This window comes from Pleurodeles waltl, chromosome 3_1 (assembly GCF_031143425.1).
Source record: "Pleurodeles waltl isolate 20211129_DDA chromosome 3_1, aPleWal1.hap1.20221129, whole genome shotgun sequence".
NCBI lineage: Eukaryota > Metazoa > Chordata > Amphibia > Caudata > Salamandridae > Pleurodeles > Pleurodeles waltl.
In genome coordinates, this window is record NC_090440.1 from 234,101,573 (window position 1) to 234,114,223 (window position 12,651).

Below are 12,651 nucleotides of genomic sequence, written 5' to 3' on the forward strand. Positions count from 1 at the left end.
TTCTTGCAATCACAGAACACCAGATCCCTTTATAGTGAGGCATTTGTAAACTTTACACAAGTGTTTTCGAGAGACACCATATAATTTGGTTTATAGTTCAGTGTTTCAAGATTCACATCAAATTGGTTATTTTATGTCCTGAGTCATCTGTTTCTTTTATTTTCTCATAAAAACATTGAATGTATTTTAAATCTGTACGTCAGAACCCTGCGAACATCTATTTTGCATTTAACTAGTCAGCTTCAGTGGTTCAAACACTGAACAAAATTATCAAATCTTAAACTAAATACAAAAATGTAGAGAGCTATGACTCCGCTTTGTTTTATATTCTAATTGCTCAGCTTAATTGAAAGGAAAGGTGTAGGAAGCTGACCCGGTGTGTGGTGGGTACCGAAGCTAATTACATCTTATACTAGGTCCAGGTATCCACTATTAGTGTAGTGTAGAAAGTGTCTAGAAGCCAGGTTCTCTAGAGGTAGCTGTGGGAGAGCAGCCAAGGTTTATTTGGAGACATGCAAAGCTTATGCAGTACCACTGTAGTCACACAGCACTCACACACATGAAAGAAAACACTTAGGGGGTCATTCTGACTTTGGCGGGCGGCGGAGGCCGCCCGCCAAATTCCCGCCGTCAGAATACCGCTGCGCGGTCAAAAGACCGCTGCGGTAATTCTGAGTTTCCCGCTGGGCTGGCGGGCGACCGCCAGAAGACCGCCCGCCAGCCCAGCGGGAAACCCCCTTCCATGAGGATGCCGGCTCCGAATGAAGCCGGCGGAGTGGAAGGGGTGCGACGGGTGCAGTTGCACCCGTCGCGATTTTCAGTGTCTGCTTGGCAGACACTGAAAATCTTGGTGGGGCCAAAGGCATGGGCACTGCAGGGGCCCCCAGGGGCCCCACGACACCCGTTACCGCCAGCCAGGTTCTGGCGGTCAAAACCGCCAGAACCAGGCTGGCGGTAAGGGGGTCGGAATCCCCATGGCGGCGCTGCCTGCAGCACCGCCATGGAGGATTCCCTAGGGCAGCGGGAAACTGGCGGGACACCGCCGGTTTCCCGTTTCTGACCGCGGCTGTACCGCCGCGGTCACAATGCCCATGGATGCACCGCCAGCCTGTTGGCGGTGCATCCGCGGTCCCCGGCCCTGGCGGTAGTCAACCGCCAGGGTCAGAATGACCCCCTTAGTGTTACAAAAATAAAGGTACTTTATTTTAGTGACACAATACCAAAAAGTACTAGAGAGGCAACCCTCCAATAGGAGGTAACTAACACACTAAATATACACACTAGTTACCAGAAATAGTCATAAGAAGTGATAGAAAACAGTGCAAATGAAGTTAGACAATAGTGACCCTAGGGGTAGTCCAGTCCATTTACTAAAAAAATGGTATGCGAACACAAGACCCCCACCTAGGTAATGTGTAGAGGAGAGCTGGGGATACTAGGAAACCCCAAAGGTAAGTACCACAGTGCCCCCTAGCGACCAGGATAAATGGAGTAAGTTAATGGATTTTCCCCAAACGACCCAAAAGGAATGAAAAGAAGAAAATGTAACACCCAGACAAGACTGCAAGAAACCAGCAGTGGATTCCTGAAGAGGAAGACCTGTAGAAGAAGGGGACCAAGTCCAGAAGTCACAGAAGAGTCCAGGAGGAGTAGGAGCTACTACCCTCCCAGCTGTGGATACAGAAGTTGGTCGACGGTGATGTGAAGAAGGTCAGCACTGCAGCTCTGGAGTCGGTGAAGAGTTCCTGAGGGATGCTGATGATGTCCCATGCTGGAAGAAGAATTCCAATTGGGTGTTGATGCAGGAAACCCACAAACAAGCCTTGGCAAAGGTTTTGGTTAGCGAGGAGTGGTGCTGCCAGGGACCAGCAAGGCCCAGGAGGACTCAACTCAGGAGGGGGAGTCACGGGGACCCTCAGCAACACAGAGAGCCCATAGGAGCAAAGGCAGCGCCCACAGGAGTCCCACAGGATGGAGACATAGGAGTCGCAGAAGAGCCCACACAGCACGACTGAAGAAGGGTTGCACGCCGCAGAAGAACCACATAGAGGGCTGTGTGTCACAGGAAGAAGTGCTGGGGGATGGAGCTACATGTAGCCTGAAGATCCCTTGGAGAAGATGCAAACAAGCCTTGGCAGCTGCAAGAGACATGGTGCAAGGGGGTATGGTCCTGCGTGGGAAGGCAAGGACTTACCTCCACCAAAGTTGGAAAGCTGGCAGAGTGGACCAAGAGGACTACTTTGGACTACCACCTGTGATGCAGGATCCATGCAGATGAGGATGAGAGGAGATGCACGCAGCTGATTGTCAGTGTAATAGGTGCCTGCGGATGCAGGGGAGTGACTCCTTCACTCTATGAGAGATTCTTTCTTCCTTCTCATGCAGGCTGATGACTTGCTGCCCTCAAAGGATGCACAGCTGGGGAAATGTTTCAGAATCTGGAAGGAGTCATGGAAACAATGTTGCAGGAAGAGTCTTCTTCGTGAAGGCAGATTGTCAGTTCCTGGAGGGTCCAGTCTCGGTTCCAGTGGCTAGAAGTTGAAGTAAGGTTGCAGATGAGCCCTGCTGGAACCTTGCAAGCCAAATCTGGGGACCCACCCAAAAGAGAGATCCTAAATAGCCCTGAAAGGGGGGTTCGTCACCTAGCCCGGTGGCCACCTATCAGGAGGGGACTCTGACATCATCTGCCTGGCCTGGCCACTCAGATGCTCCCAGAGGTCCAGTCTGACCTTGGATTCAAGATGGCGGTACCCAGGGACCCTCTGGAGGAGCTCTGGGCACCACCCCTGGGGTGGTGGTGATGGAGAGGGGAGAGGTTACTCCCCGTTCCATTGTCCAGTTTTGCACCAAAGAAGGGACTGGAGGTCCCTGAACCGGTGTAGACTGTTTTATGCACAGAGGGCACTACATGTGCCCTTCAAAGCATACCAGTGGCTTGGGGAGGCTACCCCTCCCAAGCCATGAAACACCTATTTCCAAAGGGAGAGGGTGTTACCCCCCTCTCCCGAAGAAAATCCTTTGTTCTGTCTTCCTGGGCTTGGGCTGTTCAAGCAGCAGGAGGGCAGAAACCTATCTGAGGGGTGGCAACAGCTTGGGCTACCTGGAAAACCCTGGAAGGCTGGTAGGAACAATGCTGGGGGGTTCTCTAAGGAGCCCCCAGAGTGCATGGAATCATACTTCCTATACTGGCAACAGTATTGGGGTATGATTACGACATGTTTGATACCAAACATGCCTAGGTTCGGAGTTACCATTATGTAGCTGGACATAGGTAGTGACTTATGTCCAGTACACGCATAAAAAGGCATCCCAGCACTCACGAAGTCCATGAAAATGGCACTGAAGTTTATGGGGGCACTTCTGCGAGTGCAAGGGTGCCTTCACACACAGGTACTTGCACCCTGACATATGGGCTAAGAGGGCCTGCCATAGGGGTGACTTATAGTGACCTGGTGCAGTGACCTATGGTGAAAAAGGGTGCATGCACCCTTTCACGCAGCCTGCAATAGCAGGCCTGCAGAACACTTTGCATGGGCTCCCCATGTGTGGCACAATACATGCTGCAGTCCATGGGGATCCCTTGGTACCCAAATGTCCTAGGTTCCTGGGTACCATATACTAGGGAGTTACATGGGGGCACCAGTATGCCAAATGTGGGGTGAAAATGGTACAAGTTACCAAGTTAGAAGGGAGAGACCATAATCACTGGGTTCCTAGTTAGCAGGATCCCAGTTAACACAGTCAAACACACTGACAACAGGCAGAAAACAGGGGGTAACCATGCCAAAAAAAGAGGGTACTTTCCTACAAAATGATACTATAAAAGATATGTGCTTAATCAAAAAATCAACGTATCCTACACATCATTATTATTTAGGTTGAATTCCCCATGTTAGTAATATGTAGTGCACTATTTAAGTAGACTGAAAATTGGAAACAAACGTTGAAGATACAGAGAGATTATAGCCAGAATGTCTAAATCTAAAAGGAGGGTGATTTCGTAAATTAGCAGCAGAAACTAAAGCACAATATATGGGTAAGATTGGATTTTATTAACTGAATTATATGTTTTTGCGTAAATACAGGTGATGGTAATATATATCTTTTGCAAAAAATATGTATCGATAAACTGAATAAAAGGACATTACAGAATATTTTAATGCAACCAATTAAAAGCTTGGAGCAATTATAGAATGCATGTGCTAAAGACCTTATAACTATCTTTCTTAAAAAAATGTTTCCTGCTTTCTGTGTCTCTTCATTATGTCATAATTGCAACATTAAGTTCTTTTTACAACTTAGGTATTGATAAATGATATATAATTTCAGGCACTATTGCACCGCAAATGACAAAAAAACATTTTTCTGCAGACATATTTATATTAAATACAGGGCTATTCACTCTAAATGCGTATTCTCTATAGGATAAGTTAAATAAATTTGGAAGTCATACATATAACCAATATGGTGTGAATCTTTACAAAGGGAAAATTAACCAACGCATGCAATGGTTGCTTTAAGACTTTGGTAAAGTTTATCTCACCCATGGCTGCGTTTGATTAGGCTCCTCGCCCCCTTCCATCAGAATAAGGCCCATTTTTATAAAAAAAATTGCAATGCATTTGCGTCATTTTTTGACGCAAAAGCGGCTCAAACTTACAAAATATAATTGTATTTTGTACGTTTGCGCTGTTTTTGCGTCAAAAAAATGACGCAAATGCGGTGCAAAAAAATTGTACGTTTGCGCCGCTTTAGTGACAAAAAATTACGCAAATGTAGTGCAAAAAAAATATTAATATGGGCCTAAATATTTTATTTTAGTGAGCACACACACTGTTCAAAGCCCCACATTAGACTCGCTTGAACATCAACGGTTTATCAGCCTCTGTGTTATGAAAACCAGTGACTAAGACTATTTTATTTTAGCTTCTACAGTAATGAGCAGTTTCCTTGAGGGAGGTATGGACTGTATCAGAGAAAGGGGTGGTAGAACCCAAAAGCGGAAGGGTCTTATGTAATACATCTTACTCGGTGTCTTATATAGCAGGGTGTTTTTTCTTATACTAAAATCAACTGAGACTACAAAGTCTGAGTGTTCCAGAATAGGTCTGCTCTGGTAGGCAAGGTGAATGATGAAAATTGATACCCATTTTTTAGGAAAAAAGGCATGATACTACGGCTTCATCAGTTAAACAGTCGCTGCTGACATTATTTATAGAACTTAGAAATGGTAGAAGCGCAGTATGGAGGAGTATTGTTAGTACAACAAGTCATGGCGCCTGATGTTCACTTGGTGCTTGCTGAAAATAATGCGCGTTTTCTTTTCTATTTGTATGCAGGAAGATTAGTGCTACGAGCCAGGCAGGAGTGCGTCCTGCTCAAATTCACCAAGGACAGAGCTAAGTAGAGAGCTGTACATGTGGTAAATTAGAATCAAAGAAAAAGCAGACAAGGGTGCCAGCAGCCTTCAGAAAAAGTGTTTGAACACACTTTTCTTTGGACCTAAGTCGTAGGAAGGCTGATGCAGGGAGCGCCCTGGGTTTGGGTCCAGCTCGTACACACTAAAGGCCGTCACTGAACCAGGAGACCAGAGTTTTAATTCTGCCCTCCATACTCTAATAGATTGTGTGATCTTGTGCAAATCAGTTTACCTTCTAGTGCTTCAGTTCCATTTTTTTGTATAAATTCCACCTGCATAGAAACATTGTAAACATCAGAGTTAAGTAGTTATGTATGTTTCCATGTCCAATGTGTATACCGTGAACCCATAGCTGCCAAGGTTTCATATTGCTATGTGTGACATTTTCAGAAGTTCGGTGTCGTTATGAGTGACATTTCACCAAATATGAGGGAGACTTTCTTGCAAGCAAAATCAAGTGATGAAGACTAGGGAACCATATAAATATCGTAATATGTAGAGAATCCTATTGTACTCGTTACCCATTGTACACTGGCACCACCTTGTGGACCTTGCTAAACATGAACTCGGAGCTTACCTAGCAAAGTGAGAAACTGTAACAAGAAGGTTTTACGGCAGCTCAGGACTTGTGTTACAATCTCAGGCATTGGGGTAATGTGGGAAAATGACCGGACATGCGTTAATCTAACGCAAGATGCGTGACACCTGGCAGGGCTGTGAACCTAGCTAAAGAGAGGAGGAAAATTCTACAGGGTCAAAGGCAATCAGTGATTATAGCGGAAGTTGGACTTTTACTTTGTCATGATGTATAAAAGAGAATAATAACGGGCACTGTCAGTTTGTATTCCTTTCCAGTATGGCCGAACTTTGGGGGTAAATATGTCCATTGTGGTGCATACAGAGTAGAGGATTCTGGGAGAGCTCTGGGCCCGCTCACCTGTAGATGAGCTTCCTGCGCACGCTCCGCTTGAAGAAGCCACTGCAGCCGTTGCAGGCGTAGATCCCGTAGTGCTTGCCGCTGCTGCTGTCGCCACACACCCTACACATCAACACGGGGCTGAGGGCCTTGCCTGGAGTGGGACTGCGAGCTGGGGAGAAAGAGGCAAGTCGTATTAGAACTGGTCCGTCGTCAAAACACTGGGGAAAGTAGTTGTCTGTATGGCCTAGCTGTCAACTACCATACCGATTTCATGAGGACGTATTTGAGCCTTTTCTGGCCTTTTAGCCAACATCACTCAGCATAATGGGACCGATCCCCCCACCCCCGATTATAGATATGGGCCTGGGCCTGCAAACTCTTGCTTGCTTAAATACTTCCAGAACGACACTCTTATGACAGATTCTCATGGTCAACCATATCTCTGCAAACTAAACTCCACAAAAGATTTCTGGTTGGAGGAGCTGGTCAAAGAGTACACATAATAACAGGTGCAGAAATGTACCAGGTGTCTGATCCACGTTCCGCGCCTTAAGTGCCAGGTGTGAATATGGAACACACACCCACCTCGTGCCTTCCTCTCTGCTTGCACCGGAAGTGCTCATGAAAAGGTGACCGTGCATCGCACTGCCAGTGCAAGACAGAACGGCTCTTGGTCTATAAACCGGCTTGACACAATTTCCTAAGGAGCTATTAAAGGGGGTGCCCGGTTAGACACAAACGTGTAGGACTCTTTATCTAATCCTGCGTCTACAACGAGCCCCACAGTGAGGAGGCCACACAGTCTAACTGGGTTTGAGGCACGCTGAGCTCTTTTGTTACGCCTGTCTGCGCCCCTTATAAGATGGGGCATCTCCTAGCTATGGTGGGCTGCCGTTTCCATCAGCGCCCCGCCCATCGGGGTGATTCCGATAGACCCCGTCCCTCGCTCCCATGACGTCAGTCAGCGTTCCTGGCATAAGCTCGTGTGCTCTCGGTACCGTGAGTAACCTGAGCTCTTCTGTTAGGGCCTGGTCACCCACATACTGCTACCCTCCTTCAGCCTTGTTCTTGTTCTGGTTTTAAATGCTACTCCAGGGATTTGTTTAAACCTGTCTCTAAATAAAAGACCTAATTTATAGCTTTGGCTTACAGGTTACTGCATCACAAACGTGACGTATAGCGCGCCCTCCTCCTTACAAGTGCCATAGGTTATAACAGTGCTTTAAATGGGCCGGTACTGTCCGGCAATTTTTTTTTTTTAGAGGGAGAGTACCTGCACTTCTCCAGAAAATCGTAATACTTCTAATTGGAGAGTACCGGCACTTCTATTTTTCCATTTCAAACAGGGGGTTATAATGGATTTAAAATAAGGCGAACGGGAATACCGTCGCGGAGGAGCCCCTCCTGCAAACTACTCACGCAAGACTAGAAATGATCCCGGTCTTTTAGAAATGGGTGAGCCCCTGGTCCCGCTGTGAGACTCTAGCACCCCCACACTCCCCAAAGTGTCCATATCTGGCTTTCTTCTGTGAGAGGATCACCCCAATCAAGTCATCCCCCTTTCCTGCCACACTACTAGTCCCGCTTTCCGACATTAACAGCTCTAAAATCAGAGGGCAGCCAGATTATTCATGTCAGAATTTACCACTGTGCTCTCTAGGGAGGGTAGAAAGTGAACCTCCTGTCAAAGGTCAAACACCGAACATCAGGGATAAGCTCCATGCCGTCAGCAGTGGTAATGTGCCGTCACTGTTTACTGTCCCTACCCTTGCGCGTGAGTGTGGCAGAACCCCGCCAATCACGTTTAAACCCCCCCCCCCCAACCCTGTTATCATAGGTGAGACAGCCCCCCCGTCTGTTGCCAGGTGTTATCCTATCTGCTATGAGAGATCAGTCCACCGCAGGTTGTACATCAGGTGTACCCCCCTCCCGGACCCTCTGGGCGGTCAGAAAACCCCTCCTCGTTTTGTAAGATGTTATGCCCTGTTGTCTACTGTTAGCGTTATAGTCAGCTGTCTTTTAATACATCCTTTGCTCTGCTCTGCCTGGATCTTGAAGTCATTAAATGCTGGTGAGTGATACTAGCTGGGTTGGTAGTTAGACTGGGCAGCCAGAGAAGATGCTGCTCCTGGAGGGGTGGTCTACTAAGTAACCTGTAACCTTCTTCTTAAAACAAACCTCTTTACCTACATGAACTGAATACTCGATCCCGTCTTACTAAAAGCAGGGGCGTGGCTTGGTCAGTGAGATTGGGGGAGGTGAGCTTCAGATTTCCCGACAATCACGCTGGTGTATCATGTCAAAATACGAAAAAAGATAAGAGGGACTGGGAGGTTAATGGTCCAGTGTGCGTTCTCCCTAACGTGAACCTATGACAAAAAAGAGTACACTGTTCCAGAGAAGGCTGTCAATAAGGACGAAAGAAGTCTCAGTCATATAGTAGGAGTGCCCTCAAGCATCAAAATACAACGCAAAGCATCATCATTGGGCTTACTCCTCGTCACACCGGCACTGCAACATCTGGCTATGTACTCCTTTATTTATTTTTAATCTTGGCCTGACCCTCACTTTGAGCTATTAAACTGACACACTGGGTGCTCAGAGCCAATTTTAACATACTTTTCACTCTCCTTTCCTTTCCTTGTCAGTGTGTACTGCAGACTCCACTGGATCTGCGCTACAATTTTCGGTCTAGTGCCACCACCATCTGTGTGATGGCCCGTCAGATGTTGCAGTGCCGGTCTGACGAGAAGTTAGCCCAATGATGATGCTTTGTGTCGTATTTTGATGCTTGAGGGCACTCCTACTATATGACTGAGACTTCTTTCGTCCTTATTGACAGCCTTCTCTGGAACAGTGTACTCTTTTCTGTCATAGTATCATGTCAAAATACATTATACGACAAGCAGGGAGCATGAGAGAAGCCCAAAAGGCAGTGGAAACAGGGAGGAATGCGGATTGGTAGGAGTACTAAGTGAGAGAAACAATATTTCGTAAAAATAATCAACATTTTAAGAGCTTTCAAAACAGATGAGTGTGTGCATCTTTTAGTCAGAGTGTGCATGCTAAAATCCCAGGTTAACTCCGACAGACACCTCACCATACCCGACTGAAAGCGCATGTACCCGACTATTCATCATAAAATACATTTATTGGGGTGTAACCCCCTCCCCGGCCCCTCAAGCTACGCCTCTGACTAAAAGATATCTTCAAATACATCAGTTCACTCACCTGTTGTCAGAGGGTACCCCTTTCAAGTCTGAGGTCATATTCCCTTTGCTAAAAGTCATCCACTGCCGTCAGAGGTTAGACCCCGCTTCAGTAAGATGGAAACTTCTTCAAAGTGGGATGTCTGTCCCCTTCTGCAGAGGCTGGCCACCCTAGAGTCAGATGTCAGCCCCCTCCTGCAGAGTTTAGCCACCCTAGAGTCAGATGTCTTCCCCCTCCCGGCAAGGTTAGCCACCCTAGAGTCAGATGTCCGCCCCTTCCTGGCAAGGCTAGCCACCCTAGAATCAGTTGTCAGTCCCTCCTGCAGAGGTTAGCCACCCGAGAGTCAAATGTCAGCCCCTCCTGCAGAGGTTATCCACCCTAGAGTCAGATGTCAGCCCCCTCCTGCAGAGGTTGGCCCCACCCAAGAGTCAGATGTCAGCCCCCTCCTGGCAGAGGTTACCCACCCGCGGGTCAGATGTCAGCCCCCTCTTGAAGAGGTTAACCACCCGAGAGTCAGATGTCAGCCCCCTCCTGCAGAGTTTAGCCACCCGAGAGTCAGATGTCTGCCCCCTCCCGGCAAGGTTAGCCACCCGAGAGTCAGATGTCAGCCTCCTCCTGGCAGAGGTTAGCCACCCGAGAGTCAGATGTGAGCCCCTCCTGCAGAGGTTAGCCCCACCCAAGAGTCAGATGTCAGCCCCTCCTGCAGAGGTTAGCCACCCTAAAGTCAGATGTCAGCCCCCTCCTTACTGGCGTCTGATGTCAGTCCCTTCTGTCACAGGTTCGTTCACCATCAGTAAAATGACAACACCGCCTGTCAGTTGTGTCAGCCCCCTCGACTCAGATGTCCGACAACAGCCTGTTAATCTCTGGAGTTTGATGTAAACCCCACTCCTGTCAAGGGTTAGACCCCCCCCTTTAGTAAGATGTCACATCAGTGAAGTCGCTGTGGGGGGGAGGGGCGTGGAAGGGGGACGATTGTGCCCGCCCTGCTCCCCCATTGTGGCTCACCACTGGTTGACAACCTCCACCGGCAAAAACAGACATTACTCTCAGCCTGAGAGCAGTGATGTTTCTGCTTCCACTTCACGTCTTACTTAGGCTCCCATTCCCGAAGAGTATCTGCTTTTCCCAGGATATTATGTTTCCGTAGTGCTTTCATGGGCCATATTGCTCATCTGTCGTGCACACTATGAAGAGTCGCCTGTATGTATCCCAGGTCAGGCTGCGGGTGGGTGTGTATAACGGGCCAGAAGCCCAAGGCGGCGCGACATCAGTGGATCCTAAAGGGGTTCAAAATACGTGTTCATCCAATCCTTGGCCTCTCTGCAGGGCGCGCAGAGCAGTGATTGGTGTGCCAACTGTAACTGCGATTCTCTGCGAAAGTGTGCGCAGGATGTTCACACCTGTCGAAGCACTGGCAGGGCGAAAGTTGGAGAATCCAGTGCTTCCAGGGTTCGTTGCGTGCGTAGTGATGAAGTGAAGCAAATGCGAGGTACAGGAAAGAGTGAAAAGAGGCTGCTGAAGAGGCAACCGGAGAGGTGTGAGATATGCAGACGGGAAGTTTCGGAAAGATAGGTGAAAAAGTAAGCACGCCTCTAACCAAGAAACTGCACAAAAAAGAAGTGTTACGTGGAGAATGGGAGTGACTGAGATACTCTAAAGCCCACTACTCCTTTTCACGGAATGATATTGATTTCTCCGTAATTCTCGGGGTGCGCCTAATCGCAGTCCGTGCTTGGAAAGAGAGTTTGTTAACCCCTCAGTTTACTGCATGCGTAAATCGTTCAACTAGAGTGAAGAAAGGAGGGAAGCAGGCGCTCAGTGAGTTGAATCCACTGTATTTTATTCCATCCCCGATACCATCATCTAAAAGGAGAAGTGGCCCTTGTGTGCCCTTCCCCTCAAAAGAACTTCTGACGCCATTTCACCTCCGGTCAGATGTTAGTCCCCTAAAGAAGGTGGCAACCTCCTGCTGTCAGATGTCAACCACCTTGAAGTCAGATGCCCCGTCCTGTTTAGCAGTCCCACCCTCTTCCCCCCACCAGGAGCTGTGCCAGCCCCCCTCCACACCCCATGGGGCCTACTTTACCTGCCTGGCTGTCGTCTGCACTGCTGCTTAGCACAGAGTCCGAGGGGGAGGTGGTCATACTCAGCTTGCGAAAGAAGCTCGACCCCCTGCTCGCTCCCTTCCAATCCGCCTCCGCTTGCCGCCGAAGGTTTCTCAGAGGAGCCTTTCGCACCTCGAGTTCGCTGCATGCGGGTCCTGGCACTCAGGAGCGTGACCCTCACGCCTTTTTATTCATATCCAATGCGACTGTTTTTCAGTCTTTCCGGGTGAGCTCCGCTCATCGAGATGGCTCTGGTATGAGGAGTCAGGTTTCTGGCGAGGAGAGGGGTTCACGTCCTGTAGGCCGCGGTAAGGCGAGAGCCCTGAGCTGTCTTCAGTGAAGAGCGACCAGAAGCACGACGCCGTCCCTCCTCCGGGAGCTTTACCTGCTTTGGAAGGATCCTGCAGATTTAGGAAGCGGTTCGCGGACTCCGGCTTGCAAGGAGGCCTTAGTCTCTCAATGGCACTGTCGGCTGAGGACGCAGCTCTTTCTGCCTCCTGCCTGTCTCCGTCTCTATCTTTCTCCCTGTCCTCTCTGGCCGCCTCGCTGTCCTGTTCTCTGTACCTGGCCCCCTCGCCCGCTCTCTTCAAGGCCTCTAAGCACAGGCTGCAGATTAGCCCTTTGCGCTGTGTAAGCAGATGCCTCATCCTCTTAATCTTTACTGTCTCCAAAGGTGGATCAATCAGCCGCACGATGAAGAATTAACAATGTGCGGGGATTCATCCGTGAGCCGGACTGCGGTAACATGACCCCTTGCCCCCATCCAGTCCCCCCTTTCAGACACCTAGCCTCTGACAGACATATGGCCGGAGCAACGACTCCGCACCCGCACAGACCCACCACACACATGCAGGGCCCCTCGCGAGCGCACGCGCACAGACCCACGCTCAGGCTGGCCACCCACAAAGGCGCACACCCTGCCCTCCGCCGACCCCCTCTTTAGGACTCCTCGTTTCTGACAGAGGCCTGGCCGAAGCAACGACCTCGCACCCACA

At 48.9% G+C, this 12,651-nt stretch overlaps 1 protein-coding gene across 3 annotated transcripts in view; it reads right to left on the bottom strand.

The window, feature by feature from the left end:
* The window catches only part of NR2E3 (nuclear receptor subfamily 2 group E member 3), a 28,545-nt gene extending 16,153 nt beyond the window's left edge, over positions 1-12,392 (bottom strand). Inside the window, exons 1-2 of one of the 3 annotated variants that reach the window (XM_069222293.1) lie at positions 12,042-12,392; positions 6,357-6,507 (exon numbers count right to left, since the gene is read on the bottom strand). In XM_069222293.1, the coding sequence (XP_069078394.1) occupies positions 6,357-6,507; positions 12,042-12,303 (413 nt within the window). In that variant the 5' untranslated portion in view covers positions 12,304-12,392. Of the gene's footprint in view, positions 1-6,356; positions 6,508-11,637 lie in introns of all 3 variants that reach the window. The other 2 variants (XM_069222291.1, XM_069222294.1) reach the window with 2 other exon arrangements.
* Between the last annotated feature and the right edge of the window lie 259 nt (positions 12,393-12,651).